The sequence below is a fragment of the Dasypus novemcinctus genome, chromosome 8 (genome assembly GCF_030445035.2).
Source record: "Dasypus novemcinctus isolate mDasNov1 chromosome 8, mDasNov1.1.hap2, whole genome shotgun sequence".
NCBI classification, from domain to species: domain Eukaryota; kingdom Metazoa; phylum Chordata; class Mammalia; order Cingulata; family Dasypodidae; genus Dasypus; species Dasypus novemcinctus.
In genome coordinates this window covers 24,353,202-24,370,284 of record NC_080680.1, presented here as the reverse complement: position 1 = coordinate 24,370,284, position 17,083 = coordinate 24,353,202, and the positions used below count along the sequence as shown (strand labels likewise).

The window sequence follows — 17,083 nt, the reverse complement described above, 5'->3', positions numbered from 1 at the left end:
CTGTTTTGGTTTGGTTTTTGCTATTACAACTCACCTGTCCAATAAATATATTGCCAGCAGCAACCACAGATTCAATAGGAGATGATCCCATTGTAACTAGCATTAACCATCCAACCTAAGAGGAAAAAGGGACAAAGCCAGTGAAGAACTATTTGCTTAACAAAACTGCAAAGCAGGAATAAAAAGCAAAAACAAAACTGGAGTAAAATACTGAGGCTTTCAACCGTTGTTGGCAGGCTGGTGATGGTACCATATGTAGCTGACTGAGCGGGCCAAATTCTCCTGTTTGAGCAGTAAGTCTGAGTCATTGTATGGATTTTGAACATTAATAAATGAATTTCTAAAAATACACTGTAGACAGGTAATGAATACTAATTGCTCACCATCATGCATTCTACACACTGTTCTAAGCCACTGACCCAAATTAACCCATTTCGTCTTCTTAACAACCCTTTGGGGGAGGTCCTATAATTATCCACGTTTCATAGAAGCGGAACCATGGCACAGAATAGCTTTTGCCAAAGGTCACTCAGCTAGAAGCAGTGGCAGAGCTGTAATGGAGTTGAGGTTTGACCTTTTCGACTTAATTCACATGAACGAGGTTTATGATTTCACTTTTGCACTGGCCTTTGAATCAAAGTCTCACGCTGGGCCTTCCTATGGTATCCACTCCCCGTTCTTTCTGAGCTTAGACATGAGTAAAGTAGTTCTAATTGTTTGAAGCGATCAGAACATTCTGGGTCCTGGGCTTTCTTTCTGGAATTCTGAATTCTGCTAGTATTCAGATTCTCTCTCTTTCTCTCTGTTTATACCTTTTTACTTATTTCAGAGGAATCAAAGGAGGGTTGTGGCCACGCCCGAGCTCTTCCTGCACTGCCCTGCTCTTGTGTGCATCCAAACTAGCTCACATATTTTCCAGTTTTCTCATCTGACTTTTAAGCACAGGGCTGATGGCTGACATGAGCCAGTAAATATCTATTTTGTGTGTGTGTGTTTCTAAAACTCCCTCAGGAAGAAAAAGCAACTTCCCATTCTTGCTTTGGTTTCTCTAGCAACTCCACAACCAGACGTGTCCACTCTTGTAACCTTCTTAAGGTAAACAATGACTCTGTGTAAGGCACAGGCTGATATAACCGAGATAAAGAACAGGGTCTGTGCTTCCTGGGGCAAACGTTCTGCCTATTGAAGTCACTTCTTTTGCCAAAGAAGTAATTGTTGAGGTTTCATGGCAGCAGGTTGCAAGCCAAAGCTTTGTTAGGAACCCCTGAGATAAAATTCCCTGTCTGGACACATGTAGGTGTTTGGGGGGTTTGACTCTAATAATTTGGGGACTGCTCTTGGATACTTTGGCATTTTGGAAATACCTGGTGCAGATTTAGGTGATTTCTTGATCCACATTCCTGTGGCTGTGACCCCATTGTAGACGGGACCCCTGAATGAGGGTGGGTCTTAATTGGATTCCTGGAGGCTTTATGGAGAGAACGGGGCCATGTGATAGGTTCTCCAGGAACCCAAGGATTGTCGGCCAACCAGAAGGCTTCCAGCCCCGGGAGGAAGCAAGTCTTCCAGCCTCCAAAACCACAAGCCAATAAATTCCCACTGTTAAGCCAAACAACCCACTGTGCTGACATAGCAGCCTAGCAAACTCAGCCGCCTGGACAAAAGGCATTTAAGGCTGTCCCTGGAATGACTAATCAGCTCCACACGCCATACCTTTCTAACGACCCATTGCATCAGTCCAAGGTAGTACAGCATCGACATTACAGTGCTGAAGAAAACGACAATCGGCAGGACCTGCAGGAGGGGGTTGGCGGAGGCACAGAAGGGATCATGGGTTAATGTATGCCTGTTTCTGGAGAGAGATGTTTCAGCAGGTTCAGATTGGGTCTCCCATAAAACTACTCGAAACAACACTTTTATTATTAGGCATCTTCCTCCTGATAGTCTTGTGTTCTAATTAAAAAAAAATTTTTTTAAGGTACTGGGGATTAAACCCAAGACCTTGTATGTGGGAAGCTGGTGCTCAACCACTGAGCCACATTGGCTTCCATGAGTTGTTTTTTTTTCCCCCCCCCCCAGGAGGCACCAGGAACTGAAGCTGGCCATGTGGGAGGCAGGTGCTCAACTGCTTGAGCCACATCCACTCCCTCTTGTTCTAATTTGTTCTGAATAAGCTTGAACAGAGTTCCTAGATATGTGTATGTGTCTCCCTCTCTCTGCTATGATGAGCTTTTCCCACTGTATTGCCTCATAGAAGTAATAAAGTTTTGGGAGAATTTGATAATTAGATTAACAAACTGAAGGCCATAGGGAGATATTCTTGTTGTTCTGACATTAAACAGATGTGGCCTTCAGCACTAATTTGCAGAGTAACCTTGGTCAAGATTCATCTTGAGCGGCCTCAGATCTGTATCTGCCACAGGGAGCACTTCCCGACAGCTGCCGGGATCAGGTAAGGCGAGCAGGCTTCTTCTACCCTGCCTCTTGTAGAGTAAGCCTTCATTCTCTCACCTTTACGATCATTGTTTTACCTGTAGATTTTCAAACACTAAAAAAATTGATTACATAGCTCTGTGCCAACAAAAATTGTCTTTTTTAAAGGTTCTATTTCCTGATGCTCTTTGGGGGCCTTCAGGCAGCCTGGAGGTTTCTACAGGGGCAGCTTCTACCCACCACGGATCCCACAGAGCTATGACCTGGGCCCCTCCCCACCCCATCTCCCCACACCCCCTTGCCCCGCTGTTCCCCAGATGCGTGTCAGAGACCAGCTGCCTCCAGAGGCACAGAATGACCAAGGACTATTTGTACAGCATCTAATTTAGAAAAACCTATATCTATCTTTCGATCTATCTATCTGGACATTTTGTGCCATTATCAGCTCAACCACTTGTGTGCCTTTTGCTGCTTTATCGGCTTTAATAGGCAGGCAGAGTCTTCCTGAAAGCTTGGGGGAGTGAAAGGGCTCATCTTTCCAGTAAGTCCCCAGGGATCCTGCTCTAGCGTGAAATGAAAGAGGCCACTGCCCCGGGGAGGGGCGTGTGGGGGGCAAGAGTTGCCCACTGCAAGGCAGTCAGATACCAGGGCAGGTCTGGGTAGCAAGTTAGTCCTTTCTTGTGACTTTATTTTTACCAGTTCTGAATTCAGTTCATGACATGAACATCTCAGTGTGTTAACACATGATTGTTCAGAGATGACTCACACCAGGCAGTTAGTTATATACCTGGTTGTTTGGTCAGCTAAGATATACCTGGGGAGTGGATGTAGCTCAAGGGGTTGAGCACCTGCTTCCCATGTATGAGATCCCAAGTCTGATCCCCAGTATCTCCTAAAAACAGCAAACAAACAAACAAAAAACCCAAGTCTCATTGGAGAGTAGATGAAGATCAGTGGTTGAGTGTTTGCTTTCCCTGTACTAGGTCCTGGGTAAAATTCCCAGTACCTTCTAAAAAAAAAAAAGAAGAAGAAAAGCTATGCCTGAACATCTACAAAGACTGAGAAGCTACTGAAAAGGCATTAACTACAGAGAAAAGGGATTTACTTTACCTTGAATGCAAAGAAGTGGTCTGTGTATTTCTCACCAAAGACAAATGAGGCACCAGCATCAGTGAACCCCAGGAAAGTCTGAAATAAAGAAAGAAAAAGAGCAGATCACTAAAACCATTACATCCTATAGTCCACAGGATTCTCTAGACTCAGCAGAGGGTGGAACCTGGCAGACTTGTGAGAAAGACTTGAGTTAATCTTCTCAGTTTGACCCCTCTAGTGAATGGGAAGGAAGTGTATTTTTGAACTCTATCTGCATTCAGGTTTCCTGTTTTGTCTGATATTTAATTTGATTCCAGGATACTAAAGAATGAGCTCGGCATGCTAATTTGCTCCAGCAAACCGTTGATGGCAAATGGGTAGTGCTAGTTACTGTAAGAGGCAAAGAAAGCTTATTTCTCTGTGTGGGGGAGCATCTTAGAAGTGTGACATTGAAGAGTCTTGTGTGGGACGAAGGGGGAAATAGGGATAGGGAGTGATGTAGTGGCTGATATGGGAAGGGGCAGACATGATCTTGAGAAACTAACTAGATTAACATATTCTAACAAACGAAATTATTTGTCTAACTCATGCTATCAGATTGAAATGTGGATCGACTAATACAGACAAATAAACCTATTTTTAACATGTACTGATGAATACATCCAACTGTTGAAAGCATTAGAAAAGCAAGGTGTTTTGACCTGAACTTACCTGAACTTGTCTGCCCAACCAATCAAACATCATAAATCCAGGTTTGGTCCTTAGAATTAAGAGCCCAAGAAGAAACTGTAAACCAATTCCCCAAAAGACAGGTCTCCAGTAAACCTATACAGAAAGATCCAGAGATCTCGTATTAGAACATAAATACTGAACTCAGCATAAATGCTCAGAGGATCACTATTTGTTTGGAAGCAAATGCATGGCCTAGAGCATTCTTGGATGTGACCCATGATCCATTTGTGGGGAAGCCAAGTCACGAGCAGAGAATCGCATGACATAATCACACCTAAAAAACTCAGGATTGTAGGCCTTCTGTAAATCTGAATGTGAAGCCTTTAGTTCACTTGGAAGATATAAATGCCATGTCATGATAAAATAGCTTAGGTCAAAGAACAGTATAATTAAAGCTATAAAGGAGGAAGCAACTGGCCTTCCTGGTTGACCTGTACTGTACATGTTTTCTGTCTGGAAAATGGAAAGGTAAAACACAGCTTCTCTGTGGCTCCAGGGTTTGTTGATCTGATGATCTGTAAGTGAATTATGTGTTCAACCCTGTTGAGGGGCTCTCATTTCAATGTAATAGGAACCAATTAACTCTAAAGCAGATCCAGGAGTACAGCAGTAATGGCCCATCATCTTTCATTTTTGGACCTGAGATGAGTGGCCTGCAAAGGACTTTGGGTCTATAAAGGATTATGGGGCTGCAAAGGATTAGGGGCAGGAGGCACAGAAAACAGAGGTGTTCGGCCCAACAAAGCAAAGCATTTGGATCCTATTTGGTCTCATATCAATGGTTTTTCCCTTGGGTCAATCTTTCGGCTGGTAAAATCTTCTACAATTTGTCGTTGTAAATTGCATATAGGAAGCTTCAATGTCTCAGAATTCTTGCCCATTTTGTGGGTTAGAGCCTGACAGAGTAAGGATGAGAATTGAATTCAGTGTGACCAAAACTGTTTAATGATGATAAGGACAACATTTTGGGGTATAAAAGCCCAAAGTGCAAAATGGAAATCTGAAAAATTGCAGAATCCAATGATAGAATATTAGATTATTTTCTGGTCTGGAGAAATTTAGGCTAAAAATGGATGAGTTTTCTTTGTATGTGTGTTTGTGTATTCATGGGGTACATGAATAGAAATTAGACTTGATGGGGAAGGAAAATCTCACCAGTTGTATAATTGGAAAATTATCGGGAATGAAAAATTTGAGAGTAGTGTTTGGTACTCTGAAAGTTTGGCAAGAACAGTATGCTAGTCATTTAAAATGTCCTAACAAGATGAGAAATAATATTGAATAATAGTTAACTTCTCTCACAATCATTATTTAACATGGGGAAAAAAGAAAGAAAAAAGATTGATTTCATACTTACTCTGGTTGGGTGCTTGGAAAATAGAAATACCAGGATAATGTACATTACAAGCCCACCGAAGGATATCAGCTGCTGTTGGCCCAATTTGGCAGTGTCAAGGATCAGCCAGAAAATAACCCCCAGGATAAGCATGATCCAAATCACCCTAAGAGAATGGGAAAAGAGGTATTGTCTCCATTTCTTGTGCTAGCTTGAAAACCATAATCAAGCTTAATCTAACAAAGAAGTGATATTAGCAAGAGTTATACACCCCAGCATCAGGAAGCTGTGCTTCCAGAATAGTTGTTTATGCTTGTAAACTATGGAGTAAATCATAAAAGGGATAGATCTGATTACATTAAAAAGTCTTGTGCATGTCAAAAAAATTCACAAAGCGCAAAAAGTGCAAGGATGAAGATGGGACCATTGCCAACAGTGGCTAGCGATGAGACGTGCACCATGTGTAGATTCAAAGGTAGATGGCCTCTGAGAAATCTGTCACATGAATCTTGGGCCAGGATCAAGGCTATATCAAGGGGACTGAGAGGAGAAAATGTATTTGGAGAGGGAAGGCAGGTGAGATTTCTTGGAGAGAGTTACTGGGAGTCCTCGCCTCCATTTTGGGGGATGGTTCCCTAATGAGAAGCGCTTTAATGAGGACTTGAAATATATTCTGTGCAGTTGGGACACCTCATCTGAGCCTCAGAGAGCTAAATCGGACTGGGTCTGACTCCTCCTGAGGAATTGAATGGCTATGGCAAGGCTGACTCACTGATTTGGTGGTAGAGCCAGAGAGGGCGCTGTATTGAGATGTCACTTCCTGAGTTTATCAGGTCCAAGGATGTGTGAAGTTTCCTGGTGGAGCAAATGGGCCATGCTGGAGGGAACCAATTTAGAGTCTTACCCCATAGGACCATCTGGTGGAAGCAGAGGCCTCACAGAGAGAGGCTGAGGAAAACGCTCCAAGCAGCCACTGGCAGGATATGGGGATCTGCTTTAGTAATTTGCAGGTCCTTCCTCCTGAGGAGGTCAGGTTCATGCCCAGAGCTCCCTGACCGGTGACAGGGAGAAAGGAGAAAGCAGAAGGACTGCACCCTTGCCCAGAGCAAGCTCCCTGCCTGAAGGTAGACCCAAGCTGGGGGAAGAATTAAGGAACATTTAGTCAGGTTTATAGTTTTCATTATTTCATGAGACTGGTCATGCTAATTATAATATTAAAATATGCCTTTGATCGTTGGACTATTAACAAAGAGTGAGCTAAAAGGTCATGGGCTTCATATATATGTATGTATGTGTGTGTATATATATATATATGTATGTATGTATGTATTTTTTTTTTTTTTAAGGAGGTACTTGGGGTTTGAACCCAGGACCTTGTACATGGGAAGCAGGTGCTCAGCCGCCGTCTCATACACTCCCCCCAGTATTTTTAAACAAAGGGCAGGGTAGATAGCTCCCATTGGATGAGAGAGAAAGAATGATAGCTGAAAAAAAATACAGTTGTATTTTGATCAGAGTCCTTGATCATGGTTTTTCAACATATTGGCTACACAAAGAAGTCAAGTGCTAGTGGTCCTCAATATCGAAGCAATTTTTAAAACCCACAAAAAAGTCATGGAGAGAAAATAGGGGAAAGAAACCTGATTGAAAAAGTATTTGATTTCACCAGTAAATAAAGAAATGCAAGTAAAGAGTTGGTCAAAATTAATCAGCACTACAGAAAAGAAAGGTTTATGTGTAAAGATTTTCATGAGAACATTTAAAAATAGTGAAAAATCTTAGTTAAAATAAATGGTCACAGTTCCATAGAGGAACTAAAAATTCAAAAAGTAAATTCGAGAGTGAATATATCCCATGATTCCCATTTTGAAAGTTAAATTTTAAAAGAATGTGTATAAATTGTATAAATTGCCCTAAAAATGAATGCTCTGTGCAGATCTGTTGTCAGCGATTTCTACCATTTTGCACATCTAATTCTGTAGCTAATTGTCCTAGCAGGTTAGAACTATTCACTATAATTGGATATTGAGATTAAGTGGCATTTGGGCTACCGTTCCCCATTCTGTGCCAGCACAGACATTATTGATTGATCATGATTATTGTCCTTACACTGACAAATTGGGGAGCTATAAAGCCATTCCTGCTGATGACTTCACAACTGCTGTTCCTTTTTTTAAAAACAATTTTTAGTTCTAGGGCTAGAGAAACATCATGCAGGAAACTCAAAGCTCCCACGCAGCCCCTTCTATCACATGCACTTTTCCCTCTTATCAGCACTTTGCATTAGTGCTAATGCATGCTTCCTGATACGTGGGTACATAGCTGTCTCGCTAATGGAGTGCACGGAAGGTTATTTAACCACCATGGTTTAGGTAACATTTTCTCATTTACTAGCACTTGAAATTCAGGCAGTCCGAGGGACAAGTGAACACATGGCCTATCGCTTTGATTTCTTGGTTGTAAACAAAGGCATTTTAGCAGATTATTCCCTGGGTGGCTTCAGTATCCCCCAAAAGAGGAACCAGGTTCAGCACAGGTTTTGGAACAGTGCTGGAGAAGACCCACATCCCTCCCACACAGAGTAAGAACCATCCATAGGTACCACTTCAGCCAGAACCAATGGCTGTCCAGAAGCCTTCTCCCGGGAGACAGGAATGCAGCAATTCGATCTTCATATTTGGCTATCAAGTAATCCCAGACAACAAAGAAGATGACAACCACGGTGATCACAAAAAGAGGAAGGGCTCTGCGGAAGTCCAGCACACAAGCTGCAATCACCACACACAGGTAGGCTGTCGGGGAAGCAAACACACACCTCAGCATCTTCAGCACCTGCCTGGAGACCAGCGGGCAGCCACTGGGGAGGTTAATCAAGAAACGATTGGATGCAGGGATGCTCTTGATATGGGCATTAGCCCCTCTGATGAGAGGTACTGGATTCCTGTTGCGTGTGTTCAGAAGGAGGACAGAGGGCTAGGTCTTTTCTCTTACAGAACTTCTTCTGAGTCATTGAACCTTGAAGCTTGGTCATTGCACCCCTCACTTAGTACTAGTCATTTTCCCCACCAAGCATTCAGGCTGTCAGAGAAAGGTCAACTGCTTAAGCAACCCCTGGCAAAGGAGTTGGTTCTCCTGGTTTGCAGCTAGGGTTCACCCTAAGTTTCAGTAGAAAAACAGGCCCATCAAAGGTCCATCTGTAAAGATTGTTCACTTTCTGAATTTGCATTCACCAATTCACCCTTTAAATCCACATCACAATAGCAATCTCTACCTAAGCTGTGAGACACGATGCCTCAAAAATTTAGCTGTTGGATCATACATAGGACGGAGGGCAATTTCCACATGTGTCCCATCATGATCCAAGACTCAGGAGCTTCCTGATTACCTCTCTGCCTCTAAATGGTTCAGGGAGGTCCAGGGGAAGGGGAGATTTCATAGATTTCCACAGAAAGCTCAGTCTCGGGGGATCCCCAAAAAGAGACATTGGTCTCCCTGTCCCCTTTGCTACTCACCTGCTAATAAGATGCCCCAGATGATATGCCAAAAGATGGTTTTGTGTTTCCTATAAAAACCACAAACTGTATCGTACTTCTTTCCCAGGTATCTGTAACAACACAAAAGCAAACACTGAAAACATGAAATAAAATGGCTTGCAAAGGCTGGATTCCATAGCTGCCTTGGTGAAACAAACAACAAAGCACAATTCCTGAGGCTTACATCCTATGACTAGGAATGGGAAGCACCATTTTGTTTTAGGCTGGAACCAACCACAGCCTAGATCCAGGTTTAGCGAATGAGTGTGCCATGTCCTGGGGGCTTAAAAAGATGCAGAAAACATACAGAGCAGCGGCGGTGGATGACTAACCAGAAGCAGAAAGAAATCACAGGGGGAGAGTTTCTAGTCTGTAAGGACCTCTAGTAGTTTTTAATCTGTGGTTATTAAACGATTAAAAAATCCATCCAACTTGTTCTACTAAGTCCTAGCAAGTTGTTTCCCTATTCCCAATCACATCCTCTTTCATTGGAGTCTGACAGATGCCACTGGATACTTGAAATGTAAAGCAGAATTTTGTGGATTTGTAATGACTTGTACCAATGGCTTGTACTAGGCCTCTCTCTAAAAGTTCTGGAATCGTTGGCATGTTTTCGCTTCTGTTCTGGGCTTGGTCATGGAGGGGGGGTAGATATGAGCAAAGTTTGTGTCTTCTGGGGAGGCTGGTATCCCCAGCCCCCACGAGGGAGGCCACAGAGCCCAAACTGCAATGACTGTCTGCTACGTCCCCTCCACGCCTGAACTGGATCTTGGCTGCTAATGGAGGCCTCTTCCCTTCTCTTTCCCTGGAGGCCGGGTGGAAGGGATTCACGTGCATATTTAGCCATCACCATTTCTGGCTGGTGGTCAGCATTTCTAAAACAACCCCTTTTCATCCCCACACAGAGGATTCCCAAACTCCATTCTCCTCTCCTACCTTCGTTCCTTAGATGGGAGACCTGCTCTCCCTTTGGTTAGTACCTCCCCTTGCCTTCCTCTCTGATGTGCCTGCTTGTTCAAGTCTGAGCCACCCTTCAGCTTCCCGGCACAGCTCAAGTCCCTAGTTTCCATAAAGCCTTCTTAGATCTCCTTGGACAAAGGTGTCCTGCTGTGCTTTACCCTTCCTGTCCTCTCTGACTGAATTTTGCTATGAACCCAAGACCAATTAAAACCTCCTGGAGAATAGTTGTCTGTGAACCCTACAACAGAAACATTATGACCTTGGGCGCTAAGGGTACTCAACAGTCATTTACTGAATTACTAGTAGATAGATGATATGGGAGTATATATTGCTTAGCTGGAGTGATATTTTATAACTGTGGGTCAGGACCCAGTGGTGAGTTGCGAGGTCCACACAATGCAACAAAATCACCTTTCAGAAAAAGGGAAAAAGGAACTATCAGAGTGCAACCCACATAGTAACAATAGGCATTGTGTCATGAAGCATGTATTGTGAATATGTGAACTGAGAATTAAAAACACTGCTCTAGAAGATATTAGGGGCATAAAAGTATAGTTCAGGTGAACTTTTTCATGGTTTAACTTTAGGAAAGGTTAATTATGCTTTTATCCTTGGTGTTAAAAGTAGCAGGGATAGAAAGTGACATTTAATAAGGCACATTTGTCTACTTTGGGTTAGATTGATCAGGTTTCTAAATTGCAGGGAATGTGTATAGTCCATTACAGCAATCAGACCCTGCATAAAATAGCTGAAAACAGGCCATTTGGTTATCTAGGCTGGATGCCTGCCAACCTGCTGGTGGTAGATTTAGCTCCATTAACATTACGTGTAACCTGATTACCTCTGGCCACCCAAAAGAACCTTAGTCCTCAGGGTCGGGCACTCATGAAGTGAAATGAAGGATGGAACTAAACTCGGGTCTCTGAGATGGTAAAGATTCTTTTGAAGATGCATGTGTGACAAGAGCTCCCAACCCTAATTTTTACCAACTCCAGAGACGTTTTCTATGCATCAAAACCAAGTTCCCCAGAGATGCAGAAATTCAAATCAAATTTAAATAGAAATTTAGAAAATGGATAAATACTTTTGTGTTACAGTAGAGTTGGAGACAATCTGGGAGTAGGAATCAGAATAGAAAATTTTAACGTGGCTTTATTCCTCTCCAGGTGACTGAGCTTGGGTAAGAAAGTTCTCTGAGTTTCATTTTCCTGGTCTGAAAAATAATCACATTGCCTCTCTTACCTCATGGGGATGTAAAGACTTGGAATATCTTCACGATACTATAAGGGCATCAGTTTGTCTGGGATTTCAAGTGGACTGAATTTTGAAAGACCAGTTGCTTACTACTCGAATTGAGAAAATGAACTATTTTTGAATGGACTGGGCGTAATTGGTTGGTAATTTATGCCTTTGTATTAGGAGACTGGCTTGGGTGAATTCAAATCCAGCAAATTGGGTTCCCAGGACATCAGCAGTTTGAATTTGCTACATCGATTATCTTCCAGGTCAGTTAATTTTTCTGAAAACGGCACTGGGTAGGTCATGGGGAGAGGGATTGGTGGTGGTGATGATCTCTAATAAATCTTAATAAATGTTAAAAATTATACTGGGAATAAGACAAAATGGCAGACCCAAATAGGAGGTAGGTGGGGTTATTTCATGGTTTAAAAATCGTACCCCTTTTGACGTGTGTCTTGGCCGTCCTCTATGTTGTCTGTGTCTTTTGGAGGATCCTGCTCAATGGTGATACACTCTTCTCCCTGGAGCAGAGACGAATGATGAGCATCCTGGACACAGTGAACCCTGATCTCCTTTGCTCAAGACTCCCGGCAAAGACCTTTCAAAAGTTCCTTTTAAATAATTATGAAAGAAGATGGCTTCTATTATCTATTGCACCGATATTTTTGTCCCCTTATAAATCACAATAAATCCAAGATCACTTTTATCTCCTCCTCTCCTTCAAAAGGAGCCACGGGTAACTTTTCCTTTTCTTTAGGGAGCGGACTCGTATTTTACTTTCTGCTCCTGCTCAACTGTAATCATTCAACCCCGGCTCTGTTTCCAGGCAAGTGCTGAAAAGAAGTTACTAACACAGGACACATAAATCTCCCTTTATACCCCGCCAACACCACTTTCGGAAAGGACTGTGATCAAAGCTGGTTTTATTTTCCTGCCTTGGTCTGCAGATGTGAACCCTAGCTCAGCACCTTCAAGGGCTGACAAGCCTTCCCTTGGGACTGAGGGTCCTTCTGTTAGTTGGGGTAAAGTGGAATATTTCCCTTACTCAGCTAGCCTCTGCTCTAATTAATAGAGTGAATTACATACTTGGACCATCATTCCTGCAATCCGTCTTTCTAGGTGCAGTTTGAGCTCTCAGACATCATGGATCTGTCCTGTTCCCCCGATTTCTTACCTCCCTCCATTTAGCAATAACATCTCAAATAATTATTCCAACTGTTGGAAGCAATAGCAGGGGTGGAAAAAAGTGTGCTGATGTGGAGCTGTTTTGAACATGCTCTAAGAGGTATAATGCCAAATCTCAGCTTTTGATTACCTGTCATATCTAGGGAGGCCTTTGATTCTCTTTACTTTTAAAATATAAAAATCATAGAAATAAATTGTGACCACATCTCTGCTTATAGTCCACTGGTGCCAATTATATATATTATATATTATATAATATATAATATATATATATTATATTATACTATACCATTATACTCCTGACTCAGACTATCTTCATTCTGGGGGGCTGGACCCCAGGAACTAGGGAGGTGAGCAAGACCACCATGTGGCAGCTGCTGCCATGAGCCTTATTCAATTTTTTCTAATACAACTTGGCCAATATTCAAACTTTGCTAAATATTGGATTTAAATGATCAAAGTTATTTTCTTATACAGAAATTGCTCCCAGATTATCTGCTATTTGTGGAATATCCAGCATTACTATGGTTTTCATTTTTGTTCGTTGAAGGATATTGAGTGACATGGATACTTTGACCATATAGTAAGTGAGATCAATCATTGCCAAATAATATGCCTAGTAAGAGTCCAGGATAGGTATCACATGCATGTAGGTGTATGTTTGCATTAAAAAATGAGAGTGGAAGGTTATATACCAAGATGTTAGGCACTGATTATTTTTTTCTGGAATTATAGATCATTTTTTAAATTTTCCAAATTATAATGTGATAATTTTCCAAATTTTCTACTTTTTTTTATAATGAGAAAATTCCACACAATAAATGGCACAATAATAAGCACCCAGAATTACTTTTAAAGGATGCTCTATGTAGGTGATTTGGTTGCTTTTTAAGCAGCAGAAGGCTTTCTTCAAATGAAAGCCTACCCACAAGTTCAAAATGTAAAAGAGATAAAAGTGGCATTTTGACATTGGGGGTCAGGAAGAGAGCAGAGACTGCTCAATCTTATTCTTAGGCTTCACAAAAGAACCTTAGGTATGATGGAACACAGTTTAGAACTACATCTTAGAGCCTCCCCTCTTGTCTTGACGTTCACGTGTTTGCTTAAGCAGTGCTTAAGCCTTGGGGTAGAGCTTGGGATCCGTAGTAGTGGGATGCCAGAGGAAGCCCTGGTTCTGTTCCCTTAGGGGACTTAGAGAACAGATGCATAAAAACAAAATCTCTTTGTCTGGGCATGTGTGTTTTCTTCACAACTCTGCCTTGCAAACTCTTAATTAATGTTTAATTCACTCCTCTGAACACCAGCTGAGAGCTGTGCTTTCTGTTTCTACCATTTCCAGGTACCTTGTTGTCCAGCAGTTACCGTAGTTACAGCTTTACCCAGCCATACCTCTGTAGTGTTTTCTTGCTTTCTGTTTTGCACAGCTCTACTCCTTAGCGAGTTATTTCTTGAGGTGTTCTTATTCTCAAGAACGGCATCGTCATGCTGAGGAAAAAGTACAGATTGGAAAACTTCAATGTCAGTGCAAAAGAAAAAAAAACAAAAAACAAAAAACAAATCAGAGAAGTTTCTTCAATGAATGATACCCGGATGTACAAGTGATGTACAAGTGTCCCTAAGTCATCTGATTAAAGTAATAACCAATCAATCTTGGTGTTCATAAAAAAAAAGTAGAGGGAAGCGGACTTGGCCCAATGGATAAGGCATCCGCCTACTACATGGGAGGTCCGCGGTTCAAACCCAGGGCCTCCTTGACCCATGTGGAGCTGGCCCATGTGCAGTGTTGATGCGCACAAGGAGTGCCCTGCCACGCAGGGGTGTCCCCCACATAGGGGAGCCCCACGCGCAAGGAGTGTGCCCCGTAAGGAGAGCCGCCCAGGGCGAAAGAAAGTGCAGCCTGCCCAGGAATGGCGCCCCACACACTAAGAGCTGACACAACAAGATGACGCAACAAAAAGAAACACAGATTCCCGGTGCCACTGGTAAGGACAGAAGAACACAAAGCAAAAGGACACAGAGAGAAGACAACTGGGGGGGGGGGGGCGGGGAAAGGGGAGAGAAATAAATAAAAAATAAATCTTAAAAAAAAAGTAGATGATTTGTTTTATTTTGTTCTGATAGGAAAGATCTGTGTGGCCCAAAACTTGAAGAGAGAGGAGGGCAATTGGACTTGCCTAGTCCGTGTAACTTTTGATGAAGAGAGCTGGATAGGCTAAGATGAGGGCTCCAACTCCTTTCCACATCACATATCAACTCATCAAATCAAATAAAACGTAGTAAACAGCAGGCTGCGTAGTTTTATTTTTAGATGTTGGATTTATGAACATGTCAAAATGAGTTTCCTCTGGCTTCAAGCACATTCTGGTAGTATTGAGTGCAAGGAAAACACCTTCTTTTTAGTCCATCTCGGCTTTCCTTAAGGGACTGAGTGGAGTTTGATACTGGAGGAGTGTTTGAAGTCCAGAGCTTCCAGATGTGTCAAACGCCTGGCTCTTTTATCATTTTTCTGAGGGCCTAACTTCTCTCCCATTTCATTCGGACTTGCCTTTTCACAGGATATTAAAGTCCAAATAAAGTAACGTTAGATGGTGTCAGGCAGGTTCCCTCACCTTTCTGTGAAATGTCCTCCGCTATCCTATCCCCTGAGAGCTTGACTGTCTTTGAAAAAAGAGCAAGTGTATGACTTTCATTTTAAATTTAGAGCTCTGGCTGGCACTAAGCATCTAAAAAAAAATCCCACTTTTATTTCATTTTCCATTTATTGAAACTTCACAACAGTGTATAAATATGAACAAAGTCTTACCTAGATACACGCACAGTGTACGTATTGTCACAATCACTTTTCCTTGTGTTACGATTGTTTATATCTTACCTTACAGTGCCTTGCACATAGCAGATATTATACTAAAGCTTGTTTGCTGAATCAATATGACCCACTGTGATTTTAATGTTGCACTAATGATACACAGTAACCAGCAATGTAGTACCTTTGGGGGCTTGGTGTAGAAATATATAAGGGAAAAAATTTACACCGAGACAGAGAATGGAAGATAGAAAAATGTTGCTAATTGCTGAATTTGGCTGATGGGTACTTGGGAAATCATTTTACTATTTTTATGAATGCTGTAATTTTCTATGATATGAAGTTAAAAACAAAAAATTCAGCAGTTGGTGAAACACACGATGGGGGCTAGTCCTTAGGGTCCCTAAGAACATGTGTGACACTGGTCACACTGTCCCAAGCCACTGTCCCCCTCTATAAAATGCAGATTCAATTTGATGTTCCTATGGTTCCCTTCCTGAATTCTGACGTTTTCTAGTTCCACTAAGACCTTCAGCTTCTGCTTGCTGGTTATTCCTGCCACCTGCTGGCAGGATCTGCAACTTACCTGTAGAATACAGGGAAGGCTTCTGCCTTTTTAAAGTTAGTGGACAAGGAATCCGAGGAAGGCATGTGTTTGTGTGTGTGCGTGTGTATGGGGATTGAGAGTGGGTGGCTCATTTGAATTACAGCAGGAGCACCAGCTTGGATATGTTTTGCACAGTTTAATGGGATTATTTTGTCCCCAGCAGAGTGCAGACCTTTACCTTTGGGCATTTTTCAGGAAGAACAATGTCTCCCACGTGAGAATTTCCAACAGAAATAATGGGCATGTTGTGGGTATTTATTGGTGCCTGAAAATGACCCTGACAACACTAGTTTATCAGCTTCTTTTCAAACTGGAGTCATTCACTGTAAGGGGAACCATAACTACTACTTTTTAGCCCGTTGTTTCTTTCCACCTGCTAAACTATTCAGATTACCAGATACCTTGGTGCACCTAACTCCTATAGCCAGGACTGTGTTCTAATTGCAAAGCCTGTCATGCTATTGAATGGTAAGAAAGTTGTGGGTATTGCGTATGAGTATTTCAAAGCAGTTTATGGCACACCACTTTTAATTTCTCCAGTTAGCTTTAGTTGCTGGGCGTACTAAAGGGTGCCTTGGTTTGAGGTCCCTGTGAAGGGCAGAATTTGGAGCCAGGAGTGTGTTGTGCTTGGAGTTTGTTTCCTACTCGTCTCTTTTATCTTGCACTCACTATGCTATTGGAGTGACTACTGATGGGTAGTGGGTGTTATGGAGAGGTCTTTTTTAGTCATTTATTCCTGTGGTTGAATTCCTAAAATCATATTATACCTTTCGGAACATTGGAGACTACTGAAATGAGCCATCCCTCCCTCCCATATTAATTTATGGTATCCTTTTCTATAGAATTCTATCGGGACACACAGAACAAAGGCCACATTCCTAACCTTTTCTTGCACTAAGTTCTGAAAGGTTGTGGGCAGCTCCGGGATCCTTCACAGGGGTGGTTGTCATGTGCTCCCTGTCCCTCTTGTCTTTTCCTCTATCTTGTTGCTTAGCACATGTCTGGTTAAGCATTAAACAAGAGAGGAGGGAAGCAGATTTGGCTCAGCTGACAGAGCGTCCACCTACCAGGGTTCAAACCCAGGGCCTCCTTGACCCGTGTGGATCTGCCCACATGCAGTGCTGATGCGCGCAAGAGTGCCCTGCCACGCAGGGGTGTCCCCC

General features: G+C 42.4%; 1 protein-coding gene across 1 annotated transcript in view; it reads right to left on the bottom strand.

The window, feature by feature from the left end:
- Positions 1–17,083, bottom strand: part of SLC28A3 (solute carrier family 28 member 3) — a 61,124-nt gene that overhangs the window by 18,937 nt on the left and 25,104 nt on the right. Inside the window, exons 2-10 of the mRNA XM_004449452.4 lie at positions 13,900–13,995; positions 11,764–11,846; positions 9,106–9,197; positions 8,196–8,385; positions 5,615–5,759; positions 4,237–4,350; positions 3,544–3,621; positions 1,714–1,794; positions 35–115 (exon numbers count right to left, since the gene is read on the bottom strand). Of these exons, the coding sequence (XP_004449509.2) occupies positions 35–115; positions 1,714–1,794; positions 3,544–3,621; positions 4,237–4,350; positions 5,615–5,759; positions 8,196–8,385; positions 9,106–9,197; positions 11,764–11,846; positions 13,900–13,995 (960 nt within the window). The remainder of the gene's footprint in view (positions 1–34; positions 116–1,713; positions 1,795–3,543; positions 3,622–4,236; positions 4,351–5,614; positions 5,760–8,195; positions 8,386–9,105; positions 9,198–11,763; positions 11,847–13,899; positions 13,996–17,083) is intronic.